The sequence below is a fragment of the Brachionichthys hirsutus genome, chromosome 20 (genome assembly GCF_040956055.1).
Source record: "Brachionichthys hirsutus isolate HB-005 chromosome 20, CSIRO-AGI_Bhir_v1, whole genome shotgun sequence".
Lineage (NCBI taxonomy): Eukaryota > Metazoa > Chordata > Actinopteri > Lophiiformes > Brachionichthyidae > Brachionichthys > Brachionichthys hirsutus.
The window spans coordinates 2,808,098-2,828,374 of record NC_090916.1 but is presented as its reverse complement, the minus strand read 5'-3'; the positions used below and the strand labels follow the sequence as shown (position 1 = coordinate 2,828,374).

General features: G+C 42.3%; 1 protein-coding gene across 1 annotated transcript; it reads right to left on the bottom strand.

The window, feature by feature from the left end:
- Positions 1-12,853: 12,853 nt before the first annotated feature.
- myb (v-myb avian myeloblastosis viral oncogene homolog) lies at positions 12,854-20,060 on the bottom strand. Its single transcript, XM_068753613.1, has 15 exons — positions 19,986-20,060; positions 18,392-18,509; positions 18,155-18,226; positions 17,918-18,010; positions 17,014-17,234; positions 16,547-16,775; positions 16,393-16,461; positions 16,206-16,310; positions 15,473-15,745; positions 15,141-15,253; positions 14,941-15,055; positions 14,740-14,835; positions 14,427-14,525; positions 14,221-14,304; positions 12,854-14,131 (listed from the first exon to the last, which is right to left on the bottom strand). The coding sequence occupies exons 1-15, from the start codon at positions 20,006-20,008 to the stop codon at positions 14,024-14,026; spliced, it is 1,818 nt and encodes a 605-aa protein (XP_068609714.1). The 5' UTR covers positions 20,009-20,060; the 3' UTR covers positions 12,854-14,023.
- Positions 20,061-20,277: the final 217 nt, after the last annotated feature.

Here is a 20,277-nt window from a genome sequence, read left to right as displayed (position 1 = left end):
CGTTGCCATGAAGAGGCGTGCTGGGTCTACAACGGCAGGATCCTCACCCTCCAAGCAGAGAGGTGGATCAGCCGCCATGTTCCAGGGGAGGCAGATGCTGCTGGGTCGCAGATCAGGGCTCCTTTGCTTGTGGGATGCTGGTTTGCTGTCTAAAATCACACGCCGGAGTTGTTTTATAAAGAAGAGTTCACTTTCTGCTTAACGCTCCTCCTGAGGGGGCCACATTGTCATGAGGTGTTGATTCCTGGTCATCTGGCATACATTCAGCGATTGATTGTTATGTAATTTACATAAAATCGAGGAGTGAGACCTTTAACAGATCATTGCATAAAATAATTTCCTGCAAACTGGCTACATTTGAAAATGCATTTTATGTGGGAAATACAAGCATATACTTTTTTTGGGGGGGTTTTGTTTGGAGGTTCTTTAACTTCTTCAAACTGCAATTTAAGACACACATGTCTCAGTCCTTCATGCTCTGCCAGTCAGCAGTCAACACAGCGGGCAACATCTGGCTACCAGCGGGTGTGTGAGCATGGAGGCGTTGTTGTTCAGGTACAGAGGTGATCCCTCGCAGTGAGCAGCTGCCACTCGCTATACCTCTGCTGTTGTTGTTGTGGCGAGGTACTTTCCCTCATTCACACTTCCTCCCATGTGACCCTTTGTTTGTGACATGGTGTGTGTGTGTGTGTGTGCGCGTGTGTCTGTTTGAGCATGCACAAGTGTGTGCATGAGGGTGTCGACTACATTTGATGCATGTATCTAATATATATTCTTAAACCAAATGTTCTTTCACTATAGGTAACGTGATGTTTGCACACTGGCACACGGACTAACTAACACTTTAAAGTTGATTGTGTGCTCTTTCTGGAAATACAGACAGTGATACACACACACACACACACACACACACATCAGCACAATGTGCATGCACGGTGCCACACACTTAATGAACTCATGCATGAACATCCAAATTCACTTACAAACACACACACACACACACACACACTGACAATATCGTGCACATTCTGGTATGCAAAAATACAGCCATTAATGGGTTGTGGCACAACATCTTTCATTCACCTTTCAAAGCTCAAGACATCATCTCACATTTGCTGCTTGTGTCTCTTACACATCTTCTCTGCAGACATGGAATACTTCTCCAGTGAAGGATCGCATTAATCAGAATCCAATCTGCTCTCCAGGTTTTTATTGGAGAACATAAGCACGGATGGATGACGGCTGGAATGGGTTTACAGCACTTTGGACGAAAATAAATAAATGCGTTTGGTAGTTTTGGATTAGCAATGTAAAGGAGCAGGAGCTGCTAATGTGATCTGCATAGTACAAAATGATATCATCGTGTTTTCTGATATCAAGCACGGATCTACTCTCGTGCAAAGGGAGTTTCAGTGTGGTGAGGGTGTAAAAAGTAAATTCATCATCTTGTTACTCCCGCTGTAGCACCAGACTTTAGGGTCTCCCCCCCACCTGCTAATAAAACCCCTGACAACAAGTGTCATTTCTCATTTTTCACCCATCCACTTTGTGACGTGTTTACGTCGTGTGACAGTTTTTGCATAACCCCTGCTTCTCTTTTTCGCACACACTCTCATCAATGTCCACTGTGCAACAACGTGGACAAGCTTCTGGGGTGAAGTCGACCTTTTGTTTGGAAAAAAGACCGAAAAGACAGGTACCGTGTGTGCATGTGTGCGTTTTGGGGTGTGTGTGTGTGTGTGCGACTGCTTGAGGATTCATCGAAAGCTGCCTTTAACAACTCAGAGATGATTTGCTTACCTCAGCTGAGCTGCGCTGCGGGTACGTGGTGAGAATATGTGACCGCCTGCATGGAGGGAACGCGTTTGAAAGTACTGAAGTGGTTTCTCACCTTTTTGACCCAAAGCATCTCCTTACATGCAAACATGAAAACGGCTGTGACTTATCTGAATGTGTCAGACTGCAGGATGGGATGCGCAGTTGCCTCCTGGCATGAATATGTGTGCATTTATTTGTCGCAAACACGTGAACACGCATGCGCTACCAGGACAGCGATCCTCGCTTCTTATTTGGGTATCGGTGTCAGTGTGAAGCCCCAGTCAGGCTCTGGCCTCGCTCTCTATTGCTGACTGTTCTTTGAGGAATATCATTCAACACCTACTTTTCTTCCGCAGCCTTTCCTGCTCTTTTGCTGGACTTCTCATGACCAAATGATGGGAATAAAGACTGGGAGGAATCGGGAATCCCCTGCTAACGGCTTCTTTGATAAAAAAAAAAGAAGGTAGAGCTGCACCCAGCAGATGGTACGTGGTGAGTGGATAAGGGCTAAACATGGCAGATGTACATTATTAACTGGTGTTCTGCAGAATAAAAGGGGTGAAACGTCTGTTAAAGTGGAACGAATTCTTGGTAAAACAACAACGCATTTGAGCATGGAATTATGTAAGAGATATAGCGCTGATGTAAATCTGTATGCTTCAAGCTGACTTTAAACAATGTTTTTCTGTTTGTAGACACAATATATTTGTATTTATCTTGAGTGCAACTGAACGCGGCAGTTCACCTCCGGAGAACGAGGACTGATTCGTCATCTCTACCATGAGGAAGGGGAAATAGAAATGGCTTCTGTTTGTTTCTAGAGCAAAGATCAAGTAACTTTCCAAATACAGCAAAGAAATTCCAAAGAGGTGACTTCTCGTATTTAAGATCTTTTACTGATTGTGTATTTTTAATTTCTTTATTTTCATGTTTAGATTCTGAATCTCACTCTGCAAGTCTTTTATTGCCTTCAATGAGGATTTCCAGCCGATCACGCAAAAACTGTTCAATATTTCCTCTCGAAGTTGTGTGTGCATCTCATGTACTAGAAAGCTTCAGTGTTTTTATCGTTGTCATCTTGATTGAACATTTTGAACAAGAATTCAACAGAGACAACTCATTAACTGTCTTCCTTCACTGAAGTAGGTTTTAAAGTGTTTCCATTAAATAAACAATGTGACCTGCAGGTATTGACAGCGTATTTGTTGTTTGGTCTCTCTCTCGCTCACACACACACATGCATGCACGCACGATCACACACACACACACACACACACACACACACACACACACACCTACACACACTCACACACACGCACACACAAAGACTCTATATCCATCTGTTTTCTTTTTTCTTGACAATCCCACAGCTTCTTATCTCTCTGCACGGCTGTGCTGCTAACACCCTGACTCTTGAACCCCCCCCCCCCAACACAAAGACTTTCCACATCCTTACACATTCACACACACACACACACCTACACACACTGAGACACACACCACTTTCACACTTTAACCTCCATTTATGTTGCTGACCTAAGACACCTCTGCTTGGTCACAATGCTCAAATATTGCATCCAGGTATCACCACTATGAAAACTGTGTGTGTGTGTGTGTGCGTGTGTGTGTTGGGGTGGGCTGCTGCCTGTTCACAGAATAATTTTCAAGATAACAGTCCTGATTCCACACAAGATGCTGTTAGTGTCAATCATGAATAAACTCATCTGAGCTGAAACATCTTTCATGATTAAACACCGGTAGATGATGAAGAGGGAATAAAATGAGCACCTGATACATTTTGACGCAAATATTTACCATGTTTGCAATTTCTTTTGTTTTTTTATTTACAGCTGTTATAAAATTCAAATCGACTGAGCAGTCATGATTGTTTGTTTTTTCTTAGAAACATTTCAAATCTTCTCTAACTTCTATTAAAAAAATCATCACTGTCAAACAGCAGGAAAATATATATTATGATAATTGATCTTTCCTTTTGTGCGGTAATGTTTATTGATTAGTTTATAGTTATGTCAGCTGGTATGTGGTTTGTGATGATACTGTTTTTCCGTGGTGGAGATTAGGTGAGAGGATGGAGATGCTTCATGGAAGAAATGCTTGAATTTACCAAGAAATAAATTACTCATTGTAACGCTGACAATGAGCATTTACTGTAAACCGTTGGGAGGCACCATTTGTCAAATGATCCGTTATATGAGCCGGTGTTACATCAGCTGATGCAACTTCATCACAGGCAAATGTTTGAGCAGAGGAAGTTATGATTTTTAATATTATTAGGCCCGAGCGCCTATTCTAGGCGTAATTATTTATTATTACTTTAAATAGACAAAGATAGCTATACAGACGGACGGGCGGACGGACGGATGGATGCGTGATGATGACCGGAGGCCTCTGGAACATGCCCTCCAGCATCTGATATCTGTTGCTCTTATCTTTCGGGGGCAGGTGTCTCAGAACCTGCCGTCTGCTGCTCTCGTAACTTTATTGCTCACACACACACACCTTGAACTGTTTACTCAGACTTTCCCGCCACTGATAACATCCTTTCACTGCAGCCGCCACAGAGCCATAAATAACCCACTCAGGAACAACGCTGCTGATGTTGTACTTTGATACGGACCTGCTGTTGAGTCCATGAATAAGATGTGACCCAATTCTAGACCTTGTCTCAATATTCTTTGACCAAAAAACAACAACATATTTGGACATTGAAGTATTTCTTCCACACTGAAAACCCTCCCTCTTTTTTCTTCTTTGTTTGCCATCGTGCCTCCTCGGTCACAGTGACTGTTGAGCCCACAGGCTTCTTTCAACTATTGCTGACACAAACTTTTAAGGAAGAGTATTGTTAGTACTGTTTCTACAGAGTAAAAGTGCTTACGCACACACACACCCACACACACACACACACCCCTTTGGGTTCCTGGAAGGTTTGGGTATATTTACGAAGATTTAACATCCTTTAGTTATTTAACCTAATCCAAACATGATCCTCAATTTACTCCGGAATTAATCTTACTCTTAAAGTTTCATCCATGTTATGGAGACTCCCCAAAATTTGAATAACATGAATATACTTCTGAATACACAAACACCATACATGTACACAAACACTGCACATCCGCATATTTGCATCAAAACTTTGTCAGCATTTACTGCCCTTCCTGTCAAAGTCCACGGAAGAAATCAGAGCGAAAGAAATTCAGCATCAGCATCACATATCTTATGTGTGCATGTGTGTGTGTTTATTTTGTGTATTGTTTAATGTGTAGAAGCATTTCTGTTTGATACACACATTGCTGTGGGTTTAAAAATTCATACAAGCACAATCAAAACAACAAACCTCCAGGTTATTTATGACATATTTATATGCTGTATATAATTTCCTGATGCTAAACTAGCTCAAAGAAAGCTCAGTGTCATCCTCACATGTTGATGACCGGATGCACAGCAGGGAAGGCTATGATGAGTAAGAGGAGTTACTAAAAAGGGGGGATGAAGGGTCAGAGGTTTTTTTTATGTTAATCAGTGTGGTTCTGCTGTGGTCTTATGTACATGGAAGACATGACAGGACACGACTGAGAAGAATCGATCTTTAATGGACAGAAGAACCATTATTTGAAGCCATTGATGTCAATCATGGTTCTGTCCACCAGTCTATTATGTGACATTCTATAACCTAATGATAATAAAGTATCTTGAATCTTGAATCTTGAATCTTGAATCTTGAATCTTGAATCGTGTGTCTTTTCAGCAAAATTGTGTTTTGGACTGCAGACCACAATCTCGTCTGAGGCCGTGGTATTGTTAGCTCGCTGGTGCAGGTAAGCTCACTGCTGCTTGATCAAATGAACAATCAGTCAGGCACACACAACTTTCACCGCCATTACCTCCAGCCACACCCTCCAGAGGAGGTTTAAAGGTGAGCAGGGTGTTCGTGAAGGGGGTATGTGAGTTGTTTTTATTGGAGGGGCAGAGGGCAGACTGAGGGCAGATTTACCGAAGGTTGGGGGACCCTTGGAACAAGTGTCCCAAATCGGGGCGGTCAAGCGTGATCTTGGTATCTGAATCGAATTGTCAGGATCACTTAAAGACAACAATGGAGTGGATGGATGGGACGGAGGAAGCGAGGAGAGAAGCGGAAACAAGTTAACCAGAGCAGTGTTTTAAGAGGCTGATGCGTGTGTGTGTGGTAGACGAGGAAGAATTGTGAGTGTTGCTGTGGCGTTGTAGTGATGGTATTGTAGGATGGGGCTGTGTATGTGTGTGTATGTGTGTGTGTGCGTGGGTTCATATGTGTTTGTGGATATTTTAGTGGGCTTCACTGAAAGGCTTTTCCTTCTGCTCTATTTACCCAGGTGAATAGAGAAGCTGGACCGAGCCTGAGCGGGAAAACATGTCATTTTTAGCAGTGTAAATATGTGTGTGTGTGTGCGTGTGTGTGAGGGGGGGGTAATTTGTGAATGTGTGTAAGCACAAGTTCTCAAGACAACAAGTTAGCAACATGCCCCCTACCCCACCGAATTCCTTACCCAAAACAATTCAGTGGGACCAAAAGAGAAACACAATGATTTTTGGATTCAAGGAAACATAAAATGATGTCCAAATTTCTGAAAGGAAAATACTTTCTCCTTTTCTCACTTCACTTTCTTTTTTTCTGTTTTTCTTTTTTTTTGTCTGGAGTTTGTGTGTGCATTCCCCTCCTAATTAGATTTTTGCCATCCAAATGGTGATCTGGATCAGCACCAAAAGGTTCCAAATTGTTCTTGGTATCTTTATACACCAGCCATGAAAAGTAAAAGTGAATCGGACTTGATTTGTAATTTTAACAGAATTTTGAATCCATAAATGGGTTTTCAATGAAAATATTTCATAATTTTTTCTGACCTCATTCTGGGTCAGATCCAGAAGACATTTTTCATGATATCGTACCCCTTTATGATTGTGATTTTCTTTTGCATCCAGACTGGTATCCGGATTTCTCTCAAAATTTAATGGGATCAAAGTTAGACCAAGACCCATCTTCAGATTTTTTTCATCAAAATCCATTCAGCATTTTTTTCCGTAATCCTGCCAACAGAAAGACAAACAAACGGCGTCAAAAACACAGCCTCCTTGGTGAAGGTAACAAATCCGTTGACATGCTCCGATGTGGAAACGGCTGAGTTATAAGACGATGCTGTAGCCGCAATCAAAATGCGATCCGGATGAAATTGGGTGGTGAGATAAAGACCCCCACCCTAAATGACTGTGTCAAATTCCATAAACACTGGTCAATAATCAACCAAGATATTGAGGAACACATTCTGATGCTCAATTGACTGCAACTTTAATGAAAATTTCAAACTGATCCAGAATCCAGGATCTCTTCTGGTCCGTCCAGAACTTTTTGAGTTATGTTGCTGACAAACAGACAAACAAACAAACAAACAAATAAACAAACAGAGAGACAGGTAAACGACTGAAAAAAACCTGACCTCCTTGGTATAGCTAAATATAGCATTTTCTCTATTTACATCTCAAGAAGACAACACCAGGATGAGACGCGCTGTCTCTTGTCCTACTGTCACATTTACTGTGTTGTGTGTATATAAACTATAATGTCCACATTATTGGACAGATCCGAGTACATAACTTGAACTTATAATAGTAAATATTATTATTTGAATCACAAGCACAAGAATAAGCTTCCTTTTTCTTTTTATCTAAACTTTTTTTTAATCTAAAGTTCAAGTTTCAGTGTATGGATTGTCCCATTTTTGTTTTGCAGCAGAAGGGGAACTCAAATAAATGTACAATTTGAGAGGACAACATTATGTCAGTGCTATAGAATAAATGGCAATATCTATTATTTGATCAAATAGTTTGATAATTGATTGTTTAAATAAATTCTCAAGCATCACCATCAAACTTTAAACAACTTCACCTTCAAAGATTAGAGAATGAGCATCTGAAATTGATTCCATGTCATTAGAAAATTTGGTCATTAATTCTGGCAACAACAAAAAAAGAACATATTTGAAGGACACTGGGATAAAATTGTTAAAATCTATTTTGGAGTCGGTACAGCTTCATTGCAGTATTAACCCTAATCCTGGTGACAATAGGTAGAAAACAAACCCGCAGAAGGGGTGTCCAGTCCAGACCTCGGAATAGTTTGTGTGTTTCATAAATCTCATGAAAGGGTTGTTATAATTTTAAAATGTGAGAATATTAGATGAATTGATTTCATCTCATTTTCATTATTACTTTTCCCCAAAATAATTTTTAAGTCTTTATTATGGAGGAAAATTCTGTCATTTATTTCACTCGGAGACAAATCGTTTTCCTCTCTGCTGATTTTTTTTTTATCAGCCTTTTATGAAGTGGCAAAATGTCTGTTTTTGTTTTGTTTACTCTTTGACAACGTTGGCCCTTCTTCAACAGTCCTGACCTACCTTTCGGACATGTTTACACCTATTGTGTTGTGCTATCTGCAGCAGACACGCTGCCCTATACGCTTTTTGGTCCTGAAAAACAACAAACAAACTGTCTAACGAATTGTAGGCAAATCTTCGAAGGCAGTAACTGTTGCAGAAGCGTCTAATCGCCTCAGCAGCAGCGCTAACAGCTCCCAGCTCTCTCACCCTTGACGTGTTCACCTCTCTCGCCCTTCTATCTCGGTCTCTCTTTCCACGTGGCTGGAGTCTATCTGTGCGTTCTGGTTCTATGTCTATACAGCATGTACACATGTGCATTTTGTGACTATGACTCAACAGCTGCATGTGGATCGTATTCCATGCTTGCCCGTGTGCTTTTGTCCTCACATGACTGTAGACAACTTGGATGCTTTTGGCAGGGGGGTCATGTTGCTTTACTTTAGCTGCAAACAAACCAAAAAACCAAAATGTATTCTAAAAGCATTGATTCTTATTCTGGAACACACACACACACACACACACACACACACACACTGTCTTTGATTACTACTGCATGCACTTAACCTACATCTCAGCAGTATTTGCTATGATATAGTAATCTTTGCATAGCAGGCTTTAAAAGTGCTGCAGACTATATTAGAAGAATTCAGATTTTCCAGTCTGGTGCAGGTTATTCCATCTGTACTGGGTCATTCCAAGGCAAGCGAGTCCCGTGTTGTTTTTATACTTAGAGTAGAAATGTACCATTTTTGGGTTAACCGCGTGCTCCTACACTAAGATCACGTTCGAGTGCGTCGCGCTGCTCGACTTTTAAACCTGTTAAGCCAGGTTGACGATTGCACCACAACTTCTCCTTGAGCTGTGGTGAAACTCTGTTCACTTTATTTCACCAAACCGAAGGAAGTTCTGTTTTCTCCCCTTTTCATTCTTTGTTTTTCTCCACATCCACATGTGTAAATCTTTACCCAAGATGCATGAAGGCAAAGGAGCCTGACAAGCTGGCAGGTTGTTGTTATTAACCCTAAGACTTCTTGGGGTCTCCATCATTAGTAAACATTTTTCTTTTTTTCCATTTTGAACTTTTTGTTGTTTGTCATTGCAGGAAAATAACTTGCATAGATATTCATGCTGACTGAAATCCATTTGAACCGCTTCCTTTTCAGTGCCCAGAGAAGTCAAAAGGTCTTTTTAACTGTTGAAACAAAAGGTTGTTAGTTCATCTGTGCCACAACCTTCATTTTTTGCAATCAATAAGGGTTAGGGTTATGTAAGTTACGCAATTGTCCAAAATTGGTTATTTATTGTTTGTCAACAAAGATATCTATGGGTAACATGGGGTGCTGATAACATTTGAAGCAGGTCTGGTATTTATTTTGATTTTGAATACTACATTTTGCCATTTAAAATGAAAACCCCTGCGTTTGGTGAACTTGTGATGCTTCAGCACGATGGGCAATTGGACATCTAGAGATTCTAACATATATTTGTGAATTGGGTCAAAGTACAATAGAGAGGGGTGGAGTCATTACTCTTTTGGTGTAGCTCACGTGGAGTTTTTAATTTTCTGAAATAAGCTTATAAGTTTAGAAAATGGCATTTTAAAGTGATCCAAAGCACTTCTCTAGGAACGTTGATGTCACACTTTGGTTGCTTGCAGAACTAAATGTCATACTTTCTGTTTTTGCTGCTTTTGATTGGTTCGGGGGGGATTAAAACTAATGGGGTGCAGAGATCAGGTCTCACCATCGAGCTTTTGTGCCGGCCTGTGCTTCAAGGGATCGGTAGCATCATCTTCTCTGGCACTGTTACAAAAGTTCACAAAGCAGACTATTGGATATGTTACATCACTCTCCGTTTAACTTTTGCATTGAACTTTGCTTCTGATCCACTTTTTTTCGACGCTGTCGGGTGAGCGCAGAATGAAACCAGACAAATCGACAGATGGACACCTTCACTGAATAGTTCTGACCAATTTGTGTTGTTGTTGTTGTTATTGTTGCCTCTTCCTTTTCTGCTTCTGTACCCTCGATGTCTCTCCTCATCTCTGTGTCATGGATGGGCAGAGCTGTTATCAGCCCCAACCAGCCCAAGCCCAGCCCTCCTACCTGACCACTGCCAATAGGGAGCGGCTGCTTTTGCCTGAATATCTCTGACCGCAACATCACCCAAGGAATGAGGAAATCAGGCTAGAGTAATCTATGCAGGCACAGAGCAGGCGCGCCGGCCAGCATGTGAGTGCACGGGCAATGTGTGTGTGTGTGCGTGTGTGTGCATTTTGTGTGCACACGCACGGTGTATGTTCAGGAGCCCACCACTTCTGCAACATCCGGTTATAAATCTATTGTGACACGTCAAACTGAATTTATGAGCCAATCTGCTTGCAACAGACATGTTTGATTTGAAAAGGGAAAGGAAGATGGATTAAAAAAAAGAATCTAGTAGTGAAAGTAAAATTCTGCTTTGAAGTTCAGAGTCGTATATTTTGCAGATAAACTGTCCTATCACAAGAAACCTCCAGAGTTGTTTCCATTTTTATCGGTTGTTCATACTGTCTGACTAAGTTGGAAAAAAGGTTCATGTTTTTACCCAAAAGTATCGTCCTTCTTGACTTTACTGCAAGTTCTCTTCATCCTTTTAGCTTGCCTGGCATGCCAACACCCTTGGAGGTATGGTGGAAAACGTATTTGGGCCGGTGACGGCCGTACCTGACCTTTCTGCATTTCTTCCTTTGCCTAGAAGTCAGTGCGCTGAAGTAACTGCATGCTTTTACACAATACATGTAAAACACAACAGCTATTCTCCTCTTTTTGATAGTTTGTTCTGTATTCATCCTGGAACAAATACTTATTCTAACATGGAAAATGTGCTCATAAAACAATATTTGTAATCCTTTTTTAAACACTTTTTTGCTGTTTGGGAACACTTGCATGTGTGCATGATCACACTCTCCTGTGACGAGCACCCTTTGAGTGCAGTAATGAGGAGAGACGACAAACTATTCTCACCACAGACTGTTGAATCTTATAGTATCCATATAGGTCTATATTGTTTTCTTCAATCAACCATTATCCATTCTCACACACCCACACCCACACCCACACCTACACACACACTCATCAGTAGCAGCTGCCTTCCCACTCGGGTGAAGCAGGTGTCTGTGAGTCTTTGGGGCTTTGGGGTTTTTTTTCTTTGGGGTTTAGTAAAATATGGTGAAATTCCAAATGTGAAAGTCTGCTGCTCTCCCCCCACCCCCACCCCCAACACACACACACACACACACACACAACCATACCTGCTAAATTTGCTGACAGGGAACGTGAAACCCATCTTCTGAATTTAAGCATCTCATCTGAGCTTTAGCCTTTGTCTCGTTATTGTCACAGTAACTGAAACCACATGTCCCTTAAAATATGCAAATATAAATATATATTTCTGTTCCAGAGAGCGTTCTACTTCCCCTGAGGAAACTGTTTTTGCTTATCCCTGCAAAATATTACAATTCCTGCTGGCTGTGAACATCATGGTGAAAGTCATTTCTATTTATGTCGTCCTCTGAGACTCATACTTGAGATGAGAGTCTGTATTTGAGGGCACTGTGTCAGAAACTGAGATGGGGGGGGGGGGGGGGGGAATCAGTTGGCTGGAGGAAGGGAAGGTGTAAATATAGCTCCTGGTCTGAGTCTGAGGCCTTCAGCTTTCATGGCCTCACAGGAAAGCAAAGTCTCCTCAGGAGACTTAATGAGGAGCTCATGCATGTGAGCATTTGTGTGTGCGCACGTATGTGTGTTTGAAAACAATGTACTAAGTCCATTCATTTGTGCCCTGAGTGTGTGAACTCTGAAGCTTTTGTGTGAAGGAGTTCAGGGTCATCAGTCGGCTTTTTGCTTTTTACCCTAATTGGCACAAATTGTGATTGGTAGAAGAAAACATTTATATGCTCTGCACAAATATCACAAAAAGCCGTTTATGTCGGCGGGATAGTGCTGCATGTGTGTCGTAGGCAGGGGGGGTAATTTGGATATTCCAGTATTCACAAAGGTTTTTATATTGGAACTGAGTTAAAATTTGGAGAAACCAGAGAGCAGAGTTAACTGACTTTAACCCTTTATTTCCAAACATATCATATTTGATACACATGCCCCCCCCCCCTGAAAAAGCTGATAGATAGAAGCCAACTGCATTGTCCATGAAAACATTCTGGATTTCGCAAAAGTTTACATAAATTAATGTTTGTTTGTTTTTTACAAATTTGTCAGAAGGTTCAATTAAGACCTTATTTTCCAAAAATTAGAGTGTTCTGACAATTACTTCATAGTGTGGGCTTTAAAGGGTTAAAAAGGAATGACTATGGACAAACATTTTGACTAGACTGTGCTATTTACACGAGGAACTTCAACTACCGCAGGCTATTTGTACAAAAGCTATGACAAATAACAGTGTATTTACAGCACAAATACATGGAAATGTTTGCGTATTATCTTGGAGGATGAGCCCTTGAATCGCTATCACTGTTACATCTTCAACAGTGGATACAGTTGTGCTCTTTCAAATAGTGTGACTGTGACTGCAAGAAACACACGGATGTAAAAAAAAAAGGGAAAAAACACACTTTATTTAGTAGGCAGTGTATAAAAAGTACAAAAACATGAAAACTTGGCATGTATAAATGCTTTATAAAATATTTTATGCTGAAAAGCTAGTATATAAAAATGTATAAAAAAGATGATCTGCTGTGTGTTTGCTGTGGTCTACTGTAGTCTTTGGAAGACTTTGGAAGATACATAAAAAAACAGTACAAAACTATTCAAAGAAATGCTTAAAAACATTAAAGGTCTAAACTGGGCGTTTGTTTGTAGCATTGTAAAACATCAGTGTTTAGTACTCTCACTTTGATGAAGAACATAAAATTCAAGTGCAGCTTGGCCTTACTATATATATATATAATGTTTGTTCATTGTTTCTTTCCCCATACACCTTTCAGTAATTTAAAAGCTGAAATGCAAACTAATTTTTTTTTTAGCTGAAGGTGCCAGCATAGTAAACCGGTAATACTACTCAGGCTGGCTCCGTCTGTCGTGACGATAACTCAGAGTTGGAATAATTGAACACTGACAACAGATGTTTCTGTCCTACTTTGTAGTAAAGTGTTTACACGAGGTGGCAAAGACCAAACACCTGAAATTCTCAGTGGACTCATTGTAGTTTGTAAAATAAACATATAAAAAAAAAAAGAAGAAAGAAAAGTTTAGGACTGAAATATAGAGGTCAGTTTTGAATTGATGAATATCCTTTTGGATTTATCATAATGCTAGTAGGGCTTAAATACTTAACTTACAACACTGCTGCGTGGGCCAATAAAAAAAGAAGAAGAAGAAAAAAAAAGCAATAACAATAAAGTCGTCATCAAAGAAAAGAAATAAATTAATCAACTTGTTCATTATATTAATATCAGAATTAATAATACAGCCCAAATGCAAATTATATGGCCACCGTTCCCCATTTATAATACAACATAAATGATAATACAATAACAAGACCAAAGTTGATAGGATGTACATTTCTGAAAACCAAAAGCAAGTTCTATTGAAAAGAGTTTTTGTTATCAAAAGTTTAGTCTTTGGTTGGTTGAAATCCAACAAGTGTGAGTGTAAAAAAACACCGTCGGCATAGAGCCTCTCCCGACTGTTGCACCACAACAAATAAGAAACCCACGGCGCTGCGTCCAGCGCAGGGACTGCTGACGTGTCCACATCGACGTTCGTCTCCGTCTACATGACTAGTGTCCGGTAAGTGTTGATGTACTTGTGCTTCTGCTCCGAGGCCAGAACATGCTCCTCGGTTTTACCACAGGTCACCTTTTCCCAAGTACTGAGCTGCTGTCGGTCACAGAAAGAGAGGATGATGAGTTTTCATGATGTGATTGTGATAGTTTTTAGCAAATACATGCACACGCATTTGTCCACACCTGGAGTGGGCTGCCCATGCCTCTGCGAGGGAAGTGGTAGGCTTTGGGGCCGTCTTCACTCAGGAAAGAGCTCGTTAGAAGGTCCTGATGGAAAATGGAGAGAATATACCTTGAAAAGAAGTTTTTTTTTTTTCGACAACAGTAGCGGTACTCTCAGGACGGGAGGTTTGCGGACGTTTGTGAGACGTCGGCAGACGGGAGCTTACAGGAACTTCCTGTGCAGAGCCGTTGGGGGAGAAGAGCTGCGTGTTCAGTTCTTGTCCTTCCCACTGCATGCATGGGCTCCTCTCACACGGCGACTCCACCTGGGAACAAAACGCTTCATAATCACACAACAGTAATTGCATTTCATGTTCACCAAGAGTGCTTCAGGCAAGGAAGAAAATAAGTACTCTGATCAATTGCGCACATTTGCCAAACAACAACTTCTGCTGTTGTCCATCGTTACTTTCTAAATGCAACGCTTGAAGCTGCAGCCTCACATTTGACGATGTCGTGCTGATGTCGAGTGGAAAGTACCTCTTGCTTTATCTTCTTGAGAGGAGGCTGCTCGACGGCACACTCCGTGGGCTCCTGCTTGATGCTCTCGACCATCTGCTGTTCTAAAGGGACATTCTGGAAAAGACCCAAATCCTCCAGTGAGTGTCGAGGACGGTAAATTGAGTATCACAGATATCAATGTGGCAAAGCCTTCAGGTATTTGTAAAGGCTCTAACTCACCAGTAGTTTGAGGGGGCCATACTTGGCCTCCTGCTGGGCAAGGGCTGATTTGAAAGGCGTGGCCGTGCAAGGGGACGACTCCATGTGTGGACGGCAAACGTTTGGATTTCTGAACCTGACAAACAGAAAAGAGACACAACTGTTTATGTAATGCCTCATTTAGCACAAATTTTCTGCCATAAACTACATCAGTCGCTCACATTCCGTTCTCTTTGTGGGGCCTGATGGAGTGGCCGATCTGAGGCTTGGAGTCCACGTTCACTGGCAAACTGTCATTATCGGAGTGTTCCGAGTTCATTGACTGGTTTAGGAACTGAATACCAAGAGAGGAAAGCAGTCGATAAACTAGTTTAACAGTTGTATATTAGTTGTATATTAGTTTAACTAAATGGAAATAGAGAGGAAGCAAAGCAGTAAGGTGCCCACTACTTAGGGTCCATGTTGTTAATGCTACGCTATCTCTTTTTCTTTTCTTTTTATCCCTGTTGTAACTAACCTACAACCCAAATATCAATGAACTGCAGACACTTACAGAATCAATGAAAGATTCCATGAACTCTGGAATCGGATTTGAGAATGTCGGACTGCTGTGATGGCTATTGCTGCTGCTGCTGCTGCCGCTGTTGTTGTTGTTGTTGTTGTTGTTGCTGTTGCTGTGGGCACGCGTTGCAGAAGCGCTCTCCTCCTCTGGTAGGCAGCTCTGGTCCAGAGGCACTGTCTGGTGATGAGGTAATAACATTGGCACATTGTTTGAGCTGTTGGTCAAAGCGCTCTGTCTGACCCAGCTTGGATAAGGCAAATTCATCTGGGGGCAGAAAATTATGTTTTTTGTTGTTGTTGTTGTTTTTAAAAGGAGGGCTAGAAATAACTGCCACAGAATAACTGTCAGAAAATAAAAGCACCGTAGAGCTAAAAAAAAAAAAAAATAGCAACAAACAAACAAAGAAAACACAATGTCTGAGAATGTAGGAAGAAGCATGAGAATTAACAAACGAGAAAAAGAGAAGAAGAACTTTAATGTAAAGAGTGACAGAAGTGTTGGGTTGCACAAGGGGCCATGCAGACGCACACACACACACACACACAAAAAAAAAAATGGCGATCAGGTCCTATTTCTTCACTATTGCAGAAACAGACCCCCCAGATGTTTCCTCCTACTTGCACACAAATCCAAACCACTGTCCTTAATGCCAGGGTCAAATGCGCATGCACATAAATTGTTCTGTCACGCTTGGAAGCTGCGAAGCCACACCCACGAGACTCACCTGTAGTGATGGTTGGCCTCTGAGCTCGTCTTCCGTCGACATGAGCAGCAGCTCGATCTCCTTCACCCTCTGCTCCTTCTCAGGATCCTCCTCGCAGTAATGCCTCTGAAGGAAGAGGCAGCACGAGTCAGATCTCGTCTCACCAGTCGCAGCGATCAACGCTACCGAGTTGACCTGAGGTCCTCACCTGTATAGCAGCGGTCCCATGCTGGGGGAAATTGACAATGTTCAAATGCAAGGCGATGGGAAACGGTAGCTGGAAGAACAAACAGACAAACAAACAATCAGCATCTGTTCGTTTTCACGCCAGCGTGCTTGGTTCAGGTTTCAAGCCGACTCACTCGGTGCGTGTCTGTGATGTAGGGGTAGTTCAGGGGCGACAGGGGGGGCAGCTGTCCGGGACTGGGTGAGTGGTGAGGGAAACCCAGGATCTGACTGCTGCTTTTCACATAGCCATGGTTGATGGAAAGCGAGGAGCTGTTGCTCTTTGACGCGCTCTGGAGATAGCCCTCTTGCTCCACCTTTCGCCTCATGGTAGAGTTCCAGTGGTTCTTTATGGCATTGTCAGTTCTGGGAGTGACGGACAACGCATGTTAAGCAACAGTGCATTCAAACAAATAGAAAGACTCTAGTTTCTCCCCTGATTCCCTTCAACATGGTCAAATGATTCTAGTTTCTTCCCACTCCTCCAAATATTTCTGTATTCCTATAATTCAAATGATGTAACTGAAATGTATTCTGCATTCACTCCATCTTCTGTCAGATCCTGTTCGCATTAGCTTTTCACAGCCGACCGAAGAGGCCTCACCTGCCAGGGAGCAGCTTAGCGATTTCGGCCCAACGATTGCCCAGCCTTTCATGCGCCTGGTAGATGATCCGGTCCTCCTCTTCGGTCCACGACGTCTTCTTCACCTCTGGGTTCAGGTGGTTGTGCCAGCGCTCACGGCACTGCTTGCCGATACGCCCCTTCAGGTGTTTGGCAATTACTGACCAGCGCTTGGCGCCATACTTCTGGACCAGTTCAATCACCTGTGTGTGTGTGTGTGTGAGAGAGAGTAGAAAAGAGAAATAGAAGGGAAGAGGGTGGGAGGAGGAAGAGCATTGAAACAGGTAGAGAAGTAAATGTTAGTGGAATGCCATGACAAAAGAGGAAGGAAGAAATAATAACAGAGGAGAGAGGGAGAAGTGGAGGTGTAGAGTATAATAATGATAAGATATAATAATGATAAGAGACAGGTAGTGGAGGTATAGAGTATAATAATGATAAGGTACAGGTATGAGTACAACAAAGAGAGAAAATGACAATAAAAAAACCGGTTAGTTGCCCACACAAATGCTGGAAATGTGTCACTGCCTGTTGCTTATGTCTTCCTTGCTTCTTTATCTTTCAGCTTGAACAGGTGACTGAGAACACCTGGTGGAGAGCAAAGAGGGGGGAGTTTCCACTGGAACATTAGCCCCCCTCTGCTAATCACTGATTTGGCATCTGGGTGGAAATACAACTCCTTTTGACTCGTAAAATAAATAAACAAGTAAGTACCTCAGAGTCTAAACGTGTTCCTTTTTGAGAAATAAAAAAAAAACAGAATAGCTGCTTGAATCGGGGGGGGGGGGGGTTCACCTTGGATGCCATTTGATTGCCTATTTCCTGTCAGGAGTACCTTACTCTGTCACTACGCACACACAGTATTATTGGAATGTTTCTGTCTCACCCTCTGGTCCTCCTCTTTGGTCCACGGGCCTTTGATGAGCTCTGGGTTCAGAACCTTTTGCCATCGATGCTGGCACTGCACATCTGAGCGGTTCTGTACGGTCACAAAGCAAGAAGAATTGATCTCCCTAATACTACAGGAGGACACAATGACATTACAGTACTCCATTACCCTGTCACCACTTGACCTTATGCTCATCTTTGTGCTATAGTGAACATAAATGGACCGATCACTTACAGTTAATAGACTTGCAACAGCTTTCCAGTCTTCTGATCCATGAAGTTCAACAAGTTTCTTCAAATTCTCATCCTGTTAATAAGCAGCGTCGTCAGTTTGGCATAAATACAATACTTATCAATGCAACAAACAATCTTTAGCGTTTTTAAATTTGAAATTGACATAATTGTCAGTGAATGTGGTCCTACTGGAAAACGTTAAATAGAGGCGGGCCGCTGGATTGACTGTGTTTTGTACCTCTTCTCGTGTCCAACGTGTTTTTCCAAGGTGTCTTTTCCCCGTCTTGGCCAGCGATCCGTCATAATCATGTTCGTACATCTCTGTCTCTTCCTCGTCCTCCTCGCTACTGTAAACGCTACCGGCAGAGAGAAAAGAAAGAGGGGGAATTCAAAACGGGCACAAACTGTCTGGAAAGGAATAAGTGCAGCATAATAGCAAGGTAAATAAAAGCACAATAAGTCCCAGTCCATTCCCAAACTGCTCCCTAATCATCTCTTTACATAAAGAAGTCAGCACACTGTAACTTATCAGGTGTCAACAGAGAGAGAACCAGTCATTCTTGAAGGTTTGGGTGCAGGCGTGTAGCCAAGACACCCACAAGGGGAGAGAGAGAGGAACAGCAAATGGGAGGGAGGGGAAGATGGATGAACAGGTTCCAGTGTTTTTGGTTTCCACAGATACTGGGATTGGCAAATGTGATCATAATTTCGTGACCTCGGCATGTTCAGACCTGCAGTGCCATTGTGCAGCACAGTCAAGCACACACACACACACACACACACACACACACCAGTAAGACTGTAGTGTGTGGGCAACGTGGAAGCCAGGTAAGGTACGTTGGTGTCATACAAGCAACAGGTGAACTGGACCCCCGCTGGCAGGTGTATATGCTCATATAGTCGATTTACTCGTCCTTATTTTTATATGAATTTCAACAGAAAGTGACAAACTGATCATTGTAAATAGTTAAAACCCAAACTGTCAGCTGTTTGATGTGTGATTTTTATTGTAACAACCAAGCCAATACATAAATAAAAGTGTAACACCAAAATGAAGCGCAAACTGGAGACGTGATCATGAAACAAAACAACCACACTCATCTTGGACGGAATCGCATTTACAATAAAGTTCGTTCGTTTTAATTAGTAAAGATCAAATTAAAAACGTGTCGCCGAATCAGCTTCTGTTTCCGACCCGGCTGAGCCATCGGGATGACTGAAGGCGCAACGAGCCGCGCGTCGTTTGTCAAGACAAGGCGTGTAAAGAGAGACAGGTGCGCACAGGAAGCGTTATAAAGCCGAGTTTACTAAATACGAGCGATCCTCCCCGCCGTGCGTGATGCTGCGTTCGTTCGGTGTTAGGGTCTAACGGGAGAGTCCGGCCCAAGCTGGGAATAAAAAACGAATTAAAATCTAACGAAACTAAATTGTATTCTTGCGCTACGGTCAAATCCATGAGTGCGTTTTCAACGCGCACAGATACGCGCCTTGCTGCACTGTGCCCTGACGACGAGAGAGAGAGAGAGAGAGAGGGAGAGAGAGATAGAGACACCTTTCTCTCTCTCTCCACTGACAGCGTGCCAGAGATGACCGCCACCTGTCAGGGGTGCGCGCGAGCCATGAAAACAATGTCTGGAAAGGTTAACTTATTAATAATAATAATAATAATAATAAAAACATTGATCAATATACACCCCGAAAGCCACAACAAACTCTTTATCCAGATCTATGATGGAAGGCGTTAGAAACAATAAAAAAAAAACACGCAACATAAAATACTCCTAAAATCCTTAATACTAAGCCAAGTTATTTTTAAATGGTTCGCTTCCTACCTGTTTCTAGGCCGCCGAGTCATCTTAATAAACCGGAGAGCGTCTCGCACGGTGCGCTGGTCGGACTTTCTCTCTGCGCGCTGGTTTGTTCTCCCGGCGCGGAGGCAGGTTGACATTCATTTAAACACGCAGCAGCCGCTTCTCTGGCTCCTCCCCTCCGCTGCGTCCCGGTGAATTTGGCGCTCCTGCGCGCCTGCGAGCTGCGCATGTCCAGCAACGTGTACTTCACCTGCCATCCGACTTTCTAAATGAAAGTCAGAGTGTTAATTAATATCCGAGAAAGCGATTACAA